This window comes from Henckelia pumila, chromosome 4 (genome assembly GCF_033568475.1).
Source record: "Henckelia pumila isolate YLH828 chromosome 4, ASM3356847v2, whole genome shotgun sequence".
NCBI classification, from domain to species: domain Eukaryota; kingdom Viridiplantae; phylum Streptophyta; class Magnoliopsida; order Lamiales; family Gesneriaceae; genus Henckelia; species Henckelia pumila.
The window spans coordinates 143,877,602-143,898,180 of record NC_133123.1 but is presented as its reverse complement, the minus strand read 5'-3'; the positions used below and the strand labels follow the sequence as shown (position 1 = coordinate 143,898,180).

Sequence of the window (20,579 nt, the reverse complement as noted above, 5' to 3'; positions counted from 1 at the left end):
TGTCTCAAGTTAAGGTGTTTGGAAATATTTATTTATTACAATATCTAAATATAACTCCAACATCTTAATATTTTTCTGTTTGAATTAATTATTCGGAAATAAAAACTAAAAATATTTAATTCATAATTATATTATTTTTTATAAAATATTAAAATTGCAAATAATCAAAAATAATTTGGATTCGAGCTCAGCTAAAAAAATTTCTAACATTCGAGTTCAACTCGAATTCGACAACTTCGAATACGAATCAAATATTTTTATAATCGGCTCAAGAAAAAATTCATAAATCGGTTCGATTTATTTACACTCTGACACATGTTGTACTGTCAAACCCTTTTTTTTTTCTTGTAACTGCAATGCCTCTCATTGAATACACATCCCTGACTTAGGTATCAAAAAATTGTGAAAAAAAAAACTCAAAGACACTTTTTAAAATCAATTTTAGATAATTTAAAACGATGATAAGTCGAGTAAAGATATGCAACATTTTAAACGCAGACCGATATAAGTCATGTAAAGTGTTTTACAATATCCTAATTCCTAACACATATCTTATTAAGGTAGATATCATTTATCTTTGATCTAAATATAGTTATCTCACCTCTTGAAAATTTTCTTCCAAATCATACTTCAAGGGTTATATACCTTAATATATCCTATTAATAATGTGTGGATTATATGAAGTGTTGCCTTTAATATTTGGTTGAAAATGTATTGTATATTTTTTTAGAATTTTTTTATTAAATTTATGTTATAAATGTGCCAGTTCAAAATAAAATATAAAAAATACATCACAAATATAATTGAATGATCAATATAACCAATTTAACAAGCCCGGTAGTGTTAGGATATAGGTGGAGACATATATGAACTAGGTTTGGGCAAATCTTAAGTTTTCCGAAGTTACAATAAATGAGTGTTTAAGATAATATTTAGGAAATATATATGAGTTTTTTGTGAAGGAAAAACTCTAAAGTGCTTCCTAAAAACAATATCAAATACTATAATTTTAGTATAGATCTACTAAACACGGGTCACGACCTAATTTCATCCCTAAGTATAAAAATCACATTACTGAGTTTATTGGAGCAAACTAATAAATCTAAAAAATTTTAAAATATACAAACAAAGAGTAAGTTTGGATACACGATTATTTTGCTTTAAAAAATATTTTTAAATTGACATTTAAAAGTATTTTTTTAATTAAAAACTATAATAATTTTGTGTTTGAATAAAAAAAATTTAAAGCACTTTTTTAAGTTAAATTATTAGAAAAACACTTGAAAAAGATATAAAAATGTTATTTTTAAAATTCTTATTTTAGTTTAATTAAATAATTTTAAAACCACTATAAATTTATCCAAACACATGAAAAACAATAAAAACACTTTTTATTTTTTTAAAAAAAAACATTTTTTCACTTCTATCTTCTCCTTCCAAATACACTCAAAAGTTCAGGTAAAGACCTAGACCTAAGCATTGCTCCATTTACACGTTATGAATATGAATTAATTAATAACATTCTTGTTGGGTTGAAATGTTGAATGAATAAAAAAACATTAATATTAATATTAATACCGATTTATTATATGGATAAATGATTTAAAAATTCCTACCAACCCTTCAAACTTTATCTTAACTCCCTAACCACAATTTTCTTTATTTCAACTCCCTAGTGGTCCCCATTTTTGAATTAAATATTATTAAGCAACTAATCCTTAGTACGTGGCATTGTTAACCTATCGAACCAGTCCCGGCCATGCAAGACTATCAGTTACGCAAGGTTTCCAGCCGATATACTCTGAATTAGGGTTCAACATGCTTTCGTTTGATGAAATAAATTTAAATACCTCTTTGACCAAAATGTCGTCGGATCATACCTGCCGAGTTTTACGAAGTGCTCCTCACACTCCAACCACGTAGTCGCAACAGATGGTTTCTGCACAAGATCCTTCAACGACACCCAGCACAGCCTTAATTCGTTTTCTACCTTAAGGCGTATGGTATATAAATTTAATTATAAAATATGAGCATGAAAGAATAAGAGGCTTTAAAAAAATTATTCAGGCATGATATTATTACATAAACCAACTCCTTTGAAGAGGAGAAGGCAACTTGTTTAGCTACTCATAGTAGCCTTGTTCTTGTAATACATAAAGAAAACTTAATACAATAGAGAGAAAAATATTACAACAATTTATTTGTAAGAAAACTGAAGGAAATGATCGATTTCTTCAGCTTCCTTGAACGCTTGTATTTATAGCTGAGGTTGTAGCGACCCTTCCCGGATCCGCTACCTAATCAGAGTTAAGAGCATAATTAAACATGCATTTATTAAATCGCTGCGGAAGACTTAAATAAAAATAGACCGGCAGAATACAACCGGTTAAATAAATTCGATTTATACAACCAAATCGAATAAATAGCCTAAAGGCAAAACCTACAGCTAATCCTGCTGTCTTCACTGATCACTGGCTACTCCAAGCTCCTGGTGCTCCACCCTGCACCTACACCTGCTCCGTCGAATGGGGTGTCCAGATACACAAAAAGACTGGACGTGAGCTCTAAGCTCAATACGAAATCACTGGGTAAAACATACAAATATGATGCATGCAAATGATAGGGTATCCATATCTGGGATAACTGTATATAACTGCTCAGTAATGGCACCTAGGATATGAGTGGTACAACCCGGGGAGCAAACCCTGTGTACACTGCTCATTCCTACAGGACGTGGACCGTGTCTCTCAGATGCTAACTACCCATGATCCGTCAGTCACTGAGCACTAGACATCAACCGTCCAGACAGGGCTGAGCGACCCTACGTGGCTCATCTCACAAGATGGACAGACACAATATAATATGCACATGCTGCATAATAAATGACATACAAAATGCAACATATAAGCATGCAAAACCCGCTGGCAATCTCAGTCTGTACTTGCGTACCTTACTACAGGCAGTTCCTAGCAGTCCTACTCTAGGTTCCAAGCCTATCATCAACTCTACAATGCAAATATCCATGCATCATTATTTAAGCTCTAAAAACTTTAACTAAGCTATTGCATACTCCTAAATAATTTAAGGAGACCATAGCTATACCTGCATCCGTCGTCAGCCCACTGATAACGACTATCCTGCAACTAGGGGTACACCCCTGCTGCAGCTCCATAGCCTCGAGCACTGCTCCGCTACACGAGCACTGCTCCGCTACACGAGCACTGCTCCGCTACTATGTCAGACACTTTCTGACTATACTAAAATATGTTCCTTACTCCAACTCTAAAATAAGAGTACCCAAAGCCCAAAATAGAGCTACTAGGGCGAAGGAGAGGAATTCGGAATTTGGCAAGAAATGAGGAGCTCGGACCCTATATTTATAGACGTCGATCGGAAGTTCTGTTCTCTGACCGGAAGCTCCGAACATGTAGATCGGAAGCTCCGTTCCTCCGATCGGAAGCTCCGATGCCACGTGTCAATCTCAACCACATGCAACCACACACCTGTCAACGACAGTCGATCGGGAGCTCCAATTGCTGATCGGAAGTTCCGATCTCCATGCTTCCGATATGGTTCCGATTTGGTTCCGATGTCACCAAGATCAGAAGCTCCGATCCTGGATCGGTGGTTCCGATCCCACTCAAGTCTTGGGGTCTTTCAAGCCATTTTCGAGTGTCCTGGATCCATTTATGAACTCCGTTAACCCTTTTTAAAATTTTCTTAATCATGTTTTACTTAATTTAAACATGATTACACGATTAATATATTCACAAATCGCTAATTCTGGATACGGGTTACTACATTCTCCCCCCCTTAAAAGATTTCGTCCTCGAAATCTAGGGTAAAACCTCGAGAACGTACAAGAAGACCTTGCTCGAGTGTCTGGTCGAAATATCCTCCGACACACTCAGATTCCCGTTGAATTCTCTGCAAGCTCCATTAATGCTGAACCGCATTAACATTTTCCCAGCTGAAAATTTCTGCTCTACTGGTCGACAATCGAACTTCCCTTGCGCTAGCGTATCGTAACACCGACACTTCTTTCACTCGGACCACGATCTTCCTAACCACGAAGGATACAATACCCGCTTGATCAAGATCATCGTCTCAAAGGAAATCTTATACTGACGAAGACCAAGTCATAACCTGACCGATTTTACTGCATTCGTCGAATCACTAATCAAAACTAACCATCTAATGGTTCCAAAAGTTCTCGGTGCTCAACACCTCTAGTTAGGAAAACACTAATCCCAACATTGTGCTGACACAACAAAGCTCAAATTTCTCCCCAAGAGAATCTAGTTGACACAAGTCTATACTTCAACGTAACTGCTCACAATGTTCCCTAGACTGGTTACCGTCCCCACTCTCCCTGAAACACAACCGGCTTTCCAAGGAATACTGGGAACTTAAACCGTCATGTCTAGTACATTCTGCTGTCCACGTTTCTTAGTATAACCTCAACATTGTGCCCTGATGATAACTATCATCACTTGAAATTCATGACGCTACATCATCTCCTAGCCATTGGCCTACGAAGTCACGCATACATTGCAATAAAAGTCATTATGCCTCTGATGATTTACATCATCTCGATCATAGGTTATTCACCTCATGAATTTAATCGATAAACGTTCTCCTAATAGTTATACATACTCGCAATCACTGTACACACATCAAGACTAAGGCAAGCTCCCACCAATATGCTCGACTGGGACATTCCATAGTGCACAGACATATGAAAACGCTTCCTATTCCGTCTCGAAACTCGATAGTCATTGCACCTGGTATAACTCAACTCAGAGTCTCTGATAATACCATCAGTTCATACCAACCTCCAAAGGTTGAACATACTGATCCTGGAACTAAATCTCAACGGATTTTCAATAGTCAAATCGCTCCCTTTCCTAACGCATCAGTCTCGGCACTGAACGATCTAACTCGTCGATTCCCTAGTTAATCCTGGGAAATACTTGTGCTCGAAGTAACTTGTCACACAATGCGTCTCTGATTGTCATTTGTTGCTAACGCGCAATATTCTTGACAAAACAATCCGCATAGATGTGACTCACTGATTCGAAAGAACAAAGTTGTTTCATCGCTATCTTGCGAAATCTTCGACCCCAGAGGCAAACCTCGTTGCTACTAAGTCGATCCTTGACTATCTCAGTCACATATCGCACATCACTCGCTGGAAGATTAGTGACACAACCTGCTGGATCTCGAGAATTTAGACCCCAGCTAATGTCATACCTCACGATTAGAAAACTAAAATTTTTTGCTAATGTCCATTAGCATTTCTAACTACTCGTCGGATCCTACCACAACGGTACACATAGATGCCCGCACTTAACCGAAATGTCCGGTCAACAATCTTCACTATTATTGTTCAATGGAACACTCTCACATGAAACAATAACATGATCCTTTCCTGACCTATTGCTATCACTAAGCAATTGATTGAATCAATATCAGCTTCTTTCTTAACAAGAATTCACTATACTGGAAACTACCAACTCACTTGCTTGTCTCCACTGTCAAGTTAGCACCTAACTTGATCATACAAGTCCACTTGCAATCGTTCCCGATTACAGCAATCCCAGAAGATTCATCTCTTGGCGATCATTGAGACTAAATAACATCAAATCTCCGATTTCTCTGAGATGGTATTCAGTACTCATCCCATACGCATTTATTCGACAAAATACTATCATAAGTATTTCTTAATTGCTACATCCTGATCATCCCTGATTGGCTCAACCAATCGAATTTGTCGATCTACTTAAGCTCACACTTATCAGATCAGACCACCACTGATCATCCAACTTACATGGCTCGGTCAATAACCATGACTTAGCTGCCACAAGGAACCATTTTCAAACAGTGTCAGATCACAGTACATAAGTAGTCTACTTGGCACAAGTCCTGCGCCTTTTCAACACTACTAACCGCTGCTTCGTATTCTAAACTTAATCATCCTAACTCTGACAGAGTTACCCAATGACCACTAGTAGTCACTAGCACAGATCCCGTGCCACCTTAGCACTACTAATCTTTGTCTTGTTCACCCAAGGCAAACATCAAGATAGGCTAAGCCCATTTCCATCCCATGGAAAATTCTACGCTCAACCTCTGAAAATATCAGACGGTACTTAGCGCAACCACTGGACTCACTATCCTTACCTTGTTCATACAGAATGAACATCACGGCTCGTCAAGTCCAAGAAAAATAACTAAAGAATCCCAAAGATTTCCACAATATTCGGACACTCTCCTGATCATATCCCTTGTTAAGATTGTGCAACAGTTCAAGACTAAGGTATCTTACCTCAATAACCCACCTGGACAACCACCAAGGTTTCACGGTCATAGGTCATGCTTCTCTCACATCTTAAATAGTCATGTACAATCTTCAACATCTGATATAATCCCTCGCAGATAAAGTCATTCATCATGGAGTAGTCCTCACATTCGAGTCTAAGTCTTAAAAAAATATTCCATCCAGTATCTTGGATAATTCCTATCACAAGAAAATTCTAACCACAACTCTGATGACAACCCCTAGTCATCGTTGGTAGAAATCCGTCCACTTACTAGATCCACATGTCTAGCAGTAACCCAAAGGTTAATACCTATCTGCTCAGAGTACACGCTTGTCAAGAAAATCCCTCCATGACTGGTTCCCATAGCAGAACACTCAAACTATAGCTCTGGCACTCCAGATGATATCAAACCATCGATATCAAACCTGATATCTAATCCAAGGTCATACCTCATCGTGACTGTCACCAAATCCCTAGACTGAGTAGCCTTCCCACCGCCATCTCCTGAAGAACCAAGGCTCCCAGATAATCTCTGAAGTACAAGGACTCCCAGAGTAACACTGGCATAGGGTCCCGCCCCGTCACGTCTGGTCATGGTCATAGTCCACAACTCTCGGCATATACTGGACCTGGTATCCCTGATGAAAACCCATCATCACAAGCCTCAACCTAGCAAAGGTCAGACAGCCTACTATTCTAAGGAGACAACTTAGAATAAAGCCCAAATGTTCTAAACCGAACAATACCCTTAATGCCTCTAGATGAGTCCACTCATCGCTGGCACTAACATAGTCCACTGACTAACTAGGTCAATCCTAGGAAAACGCCTAGACTAACCGCAAGTTAAACAGTCACAGTTGGCCCACTCAAATCCCATGAGTTACCACAGTTTGAATACTAATCAACTAAAACAATGCCAATCCCAGCAAAATTACTCGCAATCATTCACGAATTGCTGGATAAATAAAACATGTATCATTGTTTTCATTTATGTACAATTTCTCAATTACAATCCCATGTAATACATACAGTATTCAAAATACAATGAAATGTACAATCAAACTCGAAATGATACAACCAAAGTATGATGATTCATTACAACTGAAATACTGTTTACAACTACATCAATACAGTATTTAAATCATCGTACTAGTCTTCGTTTCTTGAGCATGAAGCTTCTAATCGACACACGCATCGATACAAGCATACTCCCGACCAAGTCTCTCTACATGTCCTCCTACGAAGAACTCCAGAGAAATGGCTCGTGATAGCAAATCAGCTATGCTCTGCGTCAGTGCATGTCAGTCGACCCCTCCTGCTCACGATCTACCATCAGCGTTCTTCTTGTATTCATATCATGCTTTTGAACATTAAGTTTCCCGTGTGCCTACCGAACGTATCGATATCAGCATACCGGAAAAACCATGTTCTGCATGAGGTTAAAGACCTCACTCTCGAAACCTGTCATGCTTTAGGCACTCGAGACATTCTTTGGTGAAGGTCTATCTGACAATCTCTCCAACTACTAGTGGAGAATCTTCAGAGTAGTGTCTTCATGGTATGGACTGTACAGATGCAAGCATCAAGTGCGTCCCATCCCATGCTCTGCCACTGCCTCTGGCATCCGGTACTTGATCCAAAACTAGGATCCATATGAGTAAAAATCTTGAAAACTCGGACACGATCCATCACTCCTGTCCGCACTTGCTGGAATCCCATAAGCCAAATCTTCAGAAATCCTGCCGATGATGATAATCTCTGGGTAAACTAATTGTCGCATCATCACCTCTTCCAAGGTCTCATCCATCCTATAAGGATAACCCAAATTCTTATTACTATATCCCAAGTCTCTTGCATGCATATGCTCTGATACCAATAAATGTAGCGACCCTACCCGGATCCTCTACCTAATCAGAGTTAAGAGCATAATTAAACATGCATTAATTAAATCGCTGCGGAAGACTTAAATAAAAATAGACCTGCAGAATACAACTGGTTAAATAAATTCGATTTATAAAACCAAATCGAATAAATAGCCTAAAGGCAAAACCTACAGCTAATCCTGATGTCTTCACTGATCACTGGCTACTCCAAGCTCCTGGTGCTCCACCCTGCACCTACACTTGCCCCGTCAAATGAGGTGTCCAGATACACAAAAAGACTGGACGTGAGCTCTAAGCTCAATACGAAAGCACTGGGTAAAACATATAAATATGATGCATGCAAATGATAGGGTATCCATATCTAGGATAACTGTATATAACTGCTCAGTAATGGCGCCTAGGATATGAGTGGTACAACCCGGGGAGCAAACCCTGCGTACACTGCTCATTCCTATAGGACGTGGACCGTGTCCCCCAGATGCTAACTACCCATGACCCATCAGTCACTGAGCACTAGACATCAACCGTCCAGACAGGGCTGAGCGACCCTACGTGGCTCATCTCACAAGATGGACAGGCACAATATGATATGCACATGCTGCATAATAAATGACATACAAAATGCAACATATAAGCATGCAAAACCCGCTGGCAATCTCAGTCTGTACTTGCGTACCTTACTACAGGCAGTTCCTAGCAGTCCCACTCTAGGTTCCAAGTCTATCATCAACTCTACAATGCAAATATCCATGCATAATTATTTAAGCTCTAAAAGCCTTAACTAAGCTATTGCATACTCCTAAATAATTTAAGGAGACCATAGCTATACCTGCGTCCGTCGTCAGCCCACTGATGGCGACTATCCCGCAACTAGGGGTACACCCCTGCTGCAGCTCCACAGCCTCGAGCACTGCTCCGCTACACGAGCACTGCTCCGCTACTATGTCAGACACTTTTTGACTATACTAAAATATGTTCCTTACTCCAACTCTAAAATAAGAGTACCCAAAGCCCAAAATAGAGCTACTAGGGCGAAGGAGGGGAATTCGAAATTTGGCAAGAAATGAGGAGCTCGGACCCTATATTTATTGACGTCGATCGGAAGTTTCGTTCCCTGACTGGAAGCTCCGAACATGTAGATCGGAAGCTCCGTTCCTCCGATCGGAAGCTCTGATGCCACGTGTCAATCTCAACCACATGCAACCACACACCTGTCACCGACAGTCGATCGGAAGCTCCGATTGCTGATCGGAAGTTCCGATCTCCATGCTTCCGATATGGTTCCGATGTCACCAAGATCGGAAGCTCCGATCCTGGATCGGTGGTTCCGATCCCACTCGAGTCTTGGGGTCTTCCAAGACATTTTCGAGTGTCCTGGATCCATTTATGAACTCCGTTAACCCTTTTTAAAATTTCCTTAATCATGTTTTACTTAATTTAAACATGATTACACGATTAATATATTCATAAATCGCTAATTCTGGATACGGGTTACTACAGAGATTTCACTCGTTTCATCGAGAAACTTCAGGGAATCTTACAGCTATCTTTTATTTCTTTATGTCATTATTGATGGCATTTTTTACTAGTGGAGGAGGCAGTTGTCTTGTATTTTTTATGTCATTATTGATGACATCTTTTACTAGTGGAGGAATCACATGTCTGCCACTTTCTTTTGGCTTTATTCTCCTCACAGGTCTGCTTTATTATTGTCGGGGCATCTTTTGCTTTTGAAGTAGGCCCTTGTGAAAACACATCTTTGGTGGTCCTTGTCCACCTTTACTTGTCTCGAAAAAAAATTTTCGATATGTTCGGGGTATGAAGTTTTTTCCAAATTCTGGCTCCTTCTGGTTGGGACACTCTGGGCAGATGTTCTCTGACCATCTTCCGATATGAGCCATGTTACAAAATTTTTGGCGAGTCTCTTTACTCCTCGACAGCTTGTTGTTTCATAAAAAATTTCTCTTCTTTTCGAAGAGTTCTTCCGCAAAAGCCGTAGTTTTTCCTGTCATTGTGTTTAATAGGAATGATCCGTTCACAGAATTCTGATAAAATTTGAACGAAAACTTGACCTTGTCCATCTCGGTGAGACAAACCCAAATACCCCATGCCCTTCTGGTTGAGATTTCATTTTCTCCAAAAGTGGATACTAATGGTATTTTCTCAGGAATAGGGTCCTTAATGAATCTTTGATTATTCATGTCAGGTCTCCTTAGCTTGATGAAATGAAAGGGTTCGTGTGATCCTTTCCCTGTTGGTTCTGGAGCTGCACTAAAGAAATATAATTCAAGCACATCTCCTCTGGACAAATGGTCGTTATTTGCCCATGTTTCTTGGACTGTTTCCTGAATCCATTTAGGTAACTGTGATATCTCCGGGAAGCTTGGTGACGTTGTATAAACTGAGGCCAAGGCTCCAAATTCATACCAAAGCTTTACATCCTTAGGATTGACATTGTTTTTTAGCCATACCCTTGGATATATCCCTGCAACATCAACCCTGCAAGTGTTAGGGTTAATTTCACTTCTTGTACTTAATTTCTCACACCTCTGTTGATAAACCTGAAATGGAGAAATAATAGTTGGATTAGTATCGATCTTAGATTTACCCTTGTCAGTGTTGGGCCTAAGATTGATCTCTTCCTCTTTTACCCCAGAGGCGGAGGGTTGACTTGATGAGGAATCCTCATCAATTGTTGCTTCATCTAGATCATCAAAAGCTGGTGATAGATTAACATTTGTTTCTTGAGTTTTAGCTTCCTCGACATTTTGTTTTCCAACCGGTGGTTGTATTTCTTGTTTTTGTAAAACTGATGGTTTTAGCATATCTTGTTTATGAGAAACCAATGGTTTCTCTATGGCCTTCACAATTGGCCCTTGAATAGCAGCCCATAGTTGTGTTTAAGCTTGCATACATCCTGTAATTCGATTAAATACTTTTATCCGATCAGCTTGTTGTAACCTGCCGGCCATTTCAGCATTAATGGCTAACTGGTTGAACTCGGTTTGAAGCAACCCAAGGTGTTCCCTGAGATGCCTCTGCATTTTCATGATGGAATCCACGTCACTGCCTTCCATCTCTTGTTAAGAAATCTGCAAGAATATTTTCATGAGATTTAATAATAACAATATCAAAAATATAATTTTGACATAATGCTTGCCATCTTAATAACCTAGCTTTCTCAGGTTTAGATTCAATCTTATTTTTTTAAGAAAGCTTTTACCTGGGTGTTATCAACCTTTAGCGTGAATTTTTTAGCAAGTAAAAATAATGGTCATTTTTCGAAAGCCCTTTTAACTGCATAAAATTCCTTTTCGTTGATATGCCATCTGATGGCCTCTGATTCTGAAAAAAGACCGCTACAGTATCTGCATGGTATTTCTCCATCCGGAGTAATCTTGGTAAGGACTGCTGCCCACCAATCGTCACTAGCATCCGTAAATAAAACCAGATCATCTTCATCTTCGGGTATAGCCATTTTTGGGAGATTCTTACATATCTCCTTTAATTGGTTTACCCCTTGAGTATGGTCTTCGGTTCATATAAACCTAGCATCCTTTTTTAACAAAGGACTGAATACCTTTCTGTATATTGCTAGGTTGTTAATGAACATCTCTGCGAAATTAACTATTCCAAAAAAACTCTGGAGTTGTTTTATGTCTTTGAGTTTATCTGAAAAATTCTTTACCTTTTTCACAATATGGGGTTGTAGAATTATTTCAGTTTCATCAATCTCAATACCAAAGAATTTAATTTTTCTTGTTGCTATGACTCTTTCTTTTCAGATAAGACCAGTCCTTCTTGTTTACAAATTTTAGAGAAAATCTCTAAGTGTTTAACGTGTTCGTCTATATTTTTTTAAGCTATAAGAATATCATCAATATAAACAAACATAAAGTAAAAATAATCTTTAAAAAAGTTATCCATCTTTCTTTGAAATATCTGGGGTGCATTAGCCAATTCCATAGGCATAACTTTCCAAATATAGTGTCCTTGTGGAGTAGAGAAGGCTGTGAATTTCTTACTGCCTTCTTCCATTCGAATCTGGTAAAATCCAGACTTACAATCAAATTTTGAGAACACTCTAGCATTTCGTACACAGCTAATTAGGTGTTCTCTACTCGGTATGAAGTATCCATCAAACTCTAGGATTTTATTAATACCTTGGTAGTTAATAACTAACCTGGGTTTTCCTCTTTTTATTTCACCATGATTTCTGACCAGAAATCCTGGGCTGCTATATGGTGAAACTCCTTCTTTGATTAGACCAAGGTCCAAATGTTCCTTGATAATTATTCTCATATCTCTTTAATCTGTTATGTTCATCGGGATAGGCTTATATCTGATGAATTCATACTCTTTGCCTTCCTTTAGAGTAAGACTAGCTTTGAGTTGATTTCTATCCCACCATGCCAAAGGATGCTCGTTGTAACTTTCTTTGAGCCTCTTTTTGACATCTTCAAGGGATACCTTATTTTCTAACTCTATATCTTTGTGATTTAGAGTCACCTTGAGAAGCTCCATATCCTCTGTTTGGAGTTCTTGTTCTGTTGTTATTTTCAACATGATTTCTCCAAACCTTCTTGGATCTTTCATATTTGGGTGAAAAAGTTGTCCTTATCACCACGCTGGCTGCGAAATATTATCGGCAATTGTCGATAAAAAACAACTTTGAGTCTTTGAACGATAATTTTATGATCACAAATTGTAGTGAACATAAGTCTTCTTGACTCATTGTCTTGTGTGTACTTCTTAAACATTTCTAAGAAGTTATTTCCTAACATGATATCAGCTCCTGTATCATGAAAATAGATTGGTGGTATCTTTACCTTGTACCAAGGTGTTTGACCTGCTCCTCCCATGAGGATTTCTGCTTGTTTATTCCTTTGCAAATAATTAAAATTCTTCTAGAGAAATCCCGTCCAGCAATTTTTAGCAATTCTTCTTCACATTCTTCAGGGAAGACTCCTTTTTTTGCTGTACAAATTCTTGCTCCCAAGTCAATATAAGCTGTAAAGTATTCAGCCTTATATTGTTCATACAACATTCCTATTGGAATGTATATGGAGAAAGGACTTGTTGTTATTTTTTAAAGGGATTACTAAATGGCTCTGCCATTTTTAACAGACTGTGTTGCAACTCAGTAATCCGATTAAGACTTTTCACCTTTAGTTTTCCTAAGGCTTCAGAAGGTAGAGTATGGTTACTTCTTTCTACTTCTTCGATGCGTCCTAGTAAATCATGTTTATGACTTACTAATTTCAATAGTTGCTTCTTCCTCTGTTTGTAAACAGAGTTTTTGAATCTGTTTAAGGGATTGTCCCTTATCCAATTCTCTTGGTTTTCCATCTCGTAGAATTTTTATTGAATCCTCCAAGTCTTCTCTTTTGCCATAAACTCTATTCCTTTTTCAAGGCGTTTTCATGGTTTATGGTCCTCCAAAAATTCTAGGCCAAGAATGAGCTGATCCATTTCTTTTCCTGGAATTCCACAGATTTGAACTTTCAATTCTCCAATATTTATCACTCCTTGGTAAGTTCCTTTTTCTTGTTGTTCCAAATAGTAAATCGAGTTACAAGGGAACTGATTCCGATGACTTGTAATTTCGAATACTATTTTTATTTCTTTCCATCCTTCTGGAGATCTAAGTTTTCCTATTATAGAAAACTCCTTTTCTTCTGGTGGAATTTCTTGAATAGGAGATTTGTCCCATCTCCTACTTGTCATTCGGTCTCCTTGGAAAGATAACCTTCGGGGTTCTATTTTAAGGTCTCTGTATAGAACAGGTCTGTCTTGAATTTGAATGTCTGTTTCCTGAATTAAAGGAAACTCGAATCTTTCCGGGTATATTGCGTGAGCAACTTTCCCAAATATCTCTGGAATTTCAATGAACTCATTTCTAATAAATAATTCAGAATGATGAGTATTAGAAAGAGCATATGAAATTTGATATGTAATAGAATATGGCCTATTACTTTTCTTCATTAGTCTTTTTTTCTTGAAGTTTTAATGCAACGTCAAGGCTCGACTAAAATCTCTATCAGCTAAATTGTAGGCTATTCTTGGATAAATAACTCCCACAATTTTTCCTGCGCACAAATTTCCTGAGATAGTTCCTAGAACCGCATCTTGTATATTCTCCATTCTTTTATCGCATACTACGATATCTACGGGTGAATCTATTCCTTCTTTAAAAGTAGCTTTGATCATAATCTGGATTGCTCCAAAATGAATCCAAGATATTGTCTTTGCTGCTTCTGCTTTTAATTTCTGTAATTCCTCTCGAATTTCTTCAAAGGGAATCAACTGCATCTCAATTTGATTACTGGTTAATTCCATAGGAATCGCCATTTCCCTTCTGGATACCTTATAAATCAAATTATGTCTTCTTTTTCTTAGCCCTAGGTTTCCTAAAACTCTTTCAATTTGTCCTGCCGAAAATCCTTGGTACTTCTGTAGTGTTGGATTTTCTCTCATAATCCTTTGAACCATATTATGAGATATCGTGGTTTGACTAAAGAACACAGCCAAACTTTCATGTGTTTCATGTCGAAACACCTCCTCTTTACTCTGATTCTGATTCTGATTCATCCTCAGAAACTTCTTGACTAAATAATATCTCTTCTTCATATATGCTTTCATCTGATGGGATATCCTCAAATTGATATATTTGGACTAGATCTTGAAAGAAAACCGCATCATCCATATCTGGTGTTGCTTCAAAGAGTTTGACCCCTTTTTTCTCGTTTTCTGGACAATTTGTAGATATATGTCCTTTTGCTCCACATGTCCAGCAGTTGCAATCCTTGAAACTTTCACTTTCCCTTGTATGAGTTTTTTTGAAAGTTCTTCTTGATGGTGTTCTTTCCCTGCTTTGTGATGAGCCTGTTGCTGGGGACGTTCTTGTAGGTCCACTTCTTCTACCTGATCTATAGGATCTGGCTTTTTGTTTGGACCAAAATGTTCTTGGTTTCCAAGAACTCTTCATTCTTTTATTATAGGGATTATTTCTGAATTTCTTTCTTTTAAATCCCTATGTTCTGTTTCCAATGATCGTTAGAAGATCGTTTTCTCTACAACACAAAGGTGTACGCTTATCTATACCCCTTATTTTCTTGTAGTTCTTTTGCAATGCTGCCCTATGGCACCATTCTGCCAATTTCCCTTTCAAAAAAGACGCGCGTCTTGCCAATGTATCAAGATTACCTGGAACGTATTCTTTAATCAGCATGTCTCTCCAGGTACTTGGCATTTTTGCGAAAAATAGCTGAATAGCTACAATTTCCTCGACTCCCGAATTTCATCTGTATTTAGTGAATAACATAATGTATTCATCAACTAAACAGATATCATGTAACTCGAGGCTATACAGAGCTTGAGTATATCTTCTCTTTTTCTCTGTATCTTGATTATTAAAATAGTCTATCCCTATGAATTGTGCTTTAAATAGGATGACCATTCTTTCTCCAATCTGGCTGAGGGATTCTCCTGCTAAGATTGATTCCTTCGTATCTGGCATAGTCATCTCCCATGCGATCTTGACAGATCCCATTAGACTCATTTCTAGAAGTTTAATGAATTCTTCTTTATTGAGATCTAATGTTCCTGCTGCAATTCTCATAGCTGACGTCTAATCATCTATAAGATCTTCTCTGTTTTTGAAGTCCAAAATATCAAGGTTTAACATAACCCCATAAGGATGTATCGGGTCTAAAACAGTTTTTCCATAAGGAGTTTGATGTAGTGGTATTTTACTCCTTATTGATCTGGTTCCTGCTGGATGTGAATTTTCTCCCACATGAAGCTCACTATGTGGTTCTTCTGTTTTTACCACATATCTTGGGGGATTTCCCATGGGTTGTTCACCCTCAGGGGAATTCATTTTTAGATCTACAACTTTGAGATTCGCAAAAGAATCCGCAAGATCTTGTAGATCCTCGAGATTTAATCTTTTTAAAGTAGTCATCAGATAGTGTTTTTCTCTGATACTGCTTTTATAAGATTAATCATAATTTCATCATTAGTTAAAGGTTTTTGAACCATTTTGGTTTTACCTTTCTGATGTAACAAAGGTTCGGTACCAAACGAGAGTGGTAACCTTCCTCCTGTATTTCTTTTTCTAGAACCAGAAGTATGTTCTAGGTTTAGAATTTTATTTTGAAGATCCTTTAGAGTTCCAAGAATTTCTTCTTGTTTCTTAAGGATTTCTTCAATTTTCCGAGATATTTCATACAACTGATTGCTGTAATATTATACCGTCTTTTGAATTTCTCTAAGATCTCCGGAGAGTTTAGAGAAATCTGGGGTAATCTCTAAAAATTTAGAGTTAGAAATCATTTTTCTTTATCTCTTCAAATTTGAGAGCATTAGTCGCAACCTGTTGTAAGTAATCTATTATGAATAGATTAACTTGTTTATAGGATTTCGTATGAATAAAATCCTCTTGATTCAAACCTTCGTTTGAAGTCATCTTTTTGTAAAATCTTCTCCTCAACAAAGAAAAGCATGAATTAACGAATAATATTATGTCTGAATAATTAACCTAAAGCTCTGATACCATTTTTTCGCATAATTCTTTATCTGCAAATGAGCACAAAATCTCCAGATTCAAGCATAAAACTTTTACAAGTTAAACATAGAACCTATAGATTTCAAGCATATATTAGCATAAATCCAGCACAAAAATTAAATATTAAAATATTCAAGTTTAATGATTTTAGGAAATTATAGTAAAGAATCTTTTGCATAAGGATTTATATTAAAGTTAGGAAAGGTAATATGAATTTTAGTCTTATTATAATATATTATATTATAATTATTATTTGTTTAAAAAGTCCCACGCAACAAAAATCAAGTCAGGAAAGAAGAGAACTCTGGAGAGATGGGTTGCTTCGCTTGCTTCGATGGAGGGACCAAGCAAAGGAGAAGGGAAGAAGAGCGTTCGGCCTCTGAAGAAGCCCGTGCTAAAGCCGCTGAAGCTGCACAGAAAAGGTATAGTTTAATTTTTATGCTTTTGTTAGCTTTCTGAGATTTTTATTGAGAAGGTTGTTAATATCGAATCAAAATCCATTTTCGCGAGGAAAGATGTGATTTGCGTAATACTTGATCAACACCGTTCGTATGTCTCAGCTCCCATTTCGGTATTGTCTGGTTTGTGGTTGTATCGGCTGAATGTAGGTATCATCAGCTTGTTCTGTTTGTAATTTTTTTTTTCATATGTTTCTCATTTTAATTCATGATAAATTAAAGGGACCTGTGTATTTGATTCAGCGATGGCATCTGATTTAGAATATGTAAAATTTCATTTGTAATATTTTGAAAAAGTTTAAGTTTTAATTTTCAAGGTATACAAACTTTCTGAGTGTGCTCCTCGTGTTGTTTATTGTTAAGATGTGGGATTGATGATAATGAACTGATACAGTGCGAGGCTGTGAGCTACTGAGCTATTGCGAATGGAACAAAACCAGGCTTAGATACTTAATCTCTCTGCATGCACTTGTGGAGAACCCAATAATGGATACTTAATCTCTCTTCATGAAATTACCTTAAAGCAATAATAGATCTGTTTTGATCTTGGAATTGGTACAAAAAAGGAGAATTCAGTTGACATTTCGTTACGAGGATGTAGAGTTACAAATTTGGGCTCAAAATCAAATTAGATGTTCTTATTAGATCTTATTGTCCGTAGAACTCACCTAGAAATCAAACTTGTGGAACACATTAAAAACCTTTTGGTTTGTTCCTTGGTCAACTCTGTGTGGAGGTTCAGCCTACGGCAGATGACAATTCTAACCAGTTCTATTCTGATGTTCATGTAAATCTATGAACTTACAAGACCTTGAAAATTACATGCATAATCTCCTTACTCAATAAACTTAAATATTTCTAATAATCAAACTAAAAAAGAGAGATGCAGTGGTTTGCATAACCCTTCCTTTCTGAAAGGGTTACATGCCCTGTGGGCTCTTGTACTTGCCTAGGTGAGTGTTGAATGATGTCTAGCACATTTAAGAATTTTCACTTACAAGAGCTAACAAAATAGATTGAACGGAGAATGAAAACCACCCTTCGGGAAGATCCACTTGGATGCATTTTGTGGGATATTTGAGGAAAGAGAACAATTGGGATTTTTGTGGTAACTGAGAAGCATTTGTAGTTAAGCTGGGCTGTTTTCGTACATTATGATGGCGGATAACTCTGTTTGTGCATTGTTTACATATGTGCATATTCCCATGCCCCTAACTTATTACTGAAATCGGCAGGCGACCGCACCGAAAAAGTTCTAGTCGGCCAGGGCTCCTAGGCGGACTTAGGCAGGCCTAGGCGGCTCTAGACGGGTTCTAGGCGGGTTCTAGGCGGCCCTAGGCAGAAATTAAAATTCTTTTTTGGCCTTGTAAATCATAAACTCAGTAAAAAAATGACAGAAAAATTTTATTACCTTCCACGAAAACCCTTTCAACATCGTTTCTAAATAAAAGAGAAGAAAAATATAGAGAATAATAAGTAGAAAAACTTATGGAGAAGAAGAAGTAGAGTAGATTTGTGGAATTTTATTAGTTATGTAATTTTTAACTCATATTAAATTTGATGTGAACATGTTGGAGTTATAATATCTTATTTATTATGTTATACCGAGGAATTCGCCTAACGGCGCCTAGTCCCCGCCTAGGCGCTAGGCGCTGGTCTGGCGCCCGACTAGCGCCTAGCGAATTTTAGAACCTTGGAAATCGGAAATCACGCATATGAAGTTTGATGAGATGCATCCGAAGATCTGACGCAGATAGTATTCTTCTTTAGGCAACTAGAATATCATTAAGTTTGGGTAGTGGTTGAGTTTCCATAATCATGCCTCTCAGTTGGTCAGCTTAAAGAAATGAGAAACCTGGCAATCTTGTATCTTCTTTTCAATTTTCATTTGTTCCCAATTCTCTCCCACAATGTGCTTTTTATATTGCAACTTCGTCTATAGTTATATTGGCTTCTCGATTGTAAAACTAATTGTGATTGTAACCAGCTCATCAGCCAGCTATCGTGCACGTCTTTAAGTTCCTATCCTGCACAACCAAGTGACCTCTTGTAAACTCTGCATGACATACTTGTTCCCACCATGACTGCAGGCAAGAACAATTTGAGCAATCTCCAGCAGGAAGAGCTGCAAAAGCACAGCTAGCAGCTGCTGCAAAACAAAAGGCTAATACTAATCAAGGCGAACCAGTTCTTAAGGTATAAATACCTTTGTATATCCTTTTTCTTTTCGCTGCCATAGTTGCATGGGCTACACTGGAGTTTGTCCTTGGTGCGCACTTGTAAAAGAATACTGGTGCTCTGGTAATGATACACCAATTTGATCTTATTTGGTTGCAGTGGCAGATGGGATGACACTACTCTTATAACCTGAATTCAAACTGCACAAAGTAAGCAGTCTCAGTTTTTATTTTCGTGGCGTGGGCTATCTTCTTGCTTTTTATTATAATATTCAGTACATGTTTTAGTGCGTTATTACTATCTTATATCCCATGATGATGTGTCATCCCGCATTTCATGAAAATCTCCATAAATCATGAAGAACCAACAATTTACAATAAAGAATCTGAAGAATTCTTGACAGTGGTGATTGGATGCACTGGCATTTCCATGTCAGGAGCCCTTCTGAAAGCTCGATAAGCAAGAGCTCTTGCTATCCCGGGACTATATTGTTTTAGAGTGATGGTGTTTCGAGTGAGGGAAGAATGGAACCAAAAATCTTATTCTTTATTCATTAAAAAAGAATATCAGAGAATTACATGGTCTTTTACACTGCTAGTTTGGACCTAACCAACTAAACTAACTGCACAAACACAATAAGAGGCGTAAAATTCAAAACATGATTTATGACCAATGTAAACTAATGTAACCAACACATTGCCTTCAAGCTCGGTACAAGTCTCGACAACAAGCTAAACAGTAATGAAAGTTGTTCTTTGCTCAATCCCTTGGTGAAAATGTCAGCCAACCGATGAGAAGTAAAAATAAGCAGTATATGCAGATTTGTCACGTAATTAAGCAATGTATATGCAATACTAGTACCTTGTTTAGAATTAAACGAGAGCTTCTTATTGTACAATAACTTAAATTTCTCTTGCAGAATCTGGAGTTAGTGCACTTCAACTGAGGACGATAATCGGCAAGAAATACGTGCAAAGAACTAAAAATAAAGCTCAGTTGTTTGATTTCCTCATATATGTATATTATTTTCATTACTACAAACCATTTTCCATTTTAGATTACGATAAATTTATGAATAATTTAACTTATTGTTTGTCTTTGATCATAAAATTATGAGTAAAAATATTTCTGTAAATAAGAAAGCCTACCGCAGAAATATTGTGAGTTT

General features: G+C 37.5%; 1 protein-coding gene across 1 annotated transcript; it reads left to right on the top strand.

Moving 5' to 3' along the window:
- The first annotated feature begins 17,056 nt into the window (after positions 1-17,056).
- On the top strand, positions 17,057-20,579 carry LOC140867404 (uncharacterized). The gene is made up of 4 exons (XM_073272469.1): positions 17,057-17,197; positions 19,324-19,429; positions 19,571-19,620; positions 20,331-20,579. Exons 1-3 carry the CDS (start codon positions 17,088-17,090, stop codon positions 19,583-19,585), a joined length of 231 nt encoding a protein of 76 aa, XP_073128570.1. The 5' UTR covers positions 17,057-17,087; the 3' UTR covers positions 19,586-19,620; positions 20,331-20,579.

What these genes read in the sequence shown, in the direction of transcription:
- LOC140867404 (XM_073272469.1), top strand. Translation starts at nt 17,088, where the DNA reads ATGGGTTGCTTCGCTTGCTTCGATGGAGGGACCAAGCAAAGGAGAAGG. An exon ending in GCTGAAGCTGCACAGAAAAG is followed by an intron (nt 17,198 to 19,323) that starts GTATAGTTTAAT and finishes CCATGACTGCAG; the next exon opens with GCAAGAACAATTTGAGCAAT.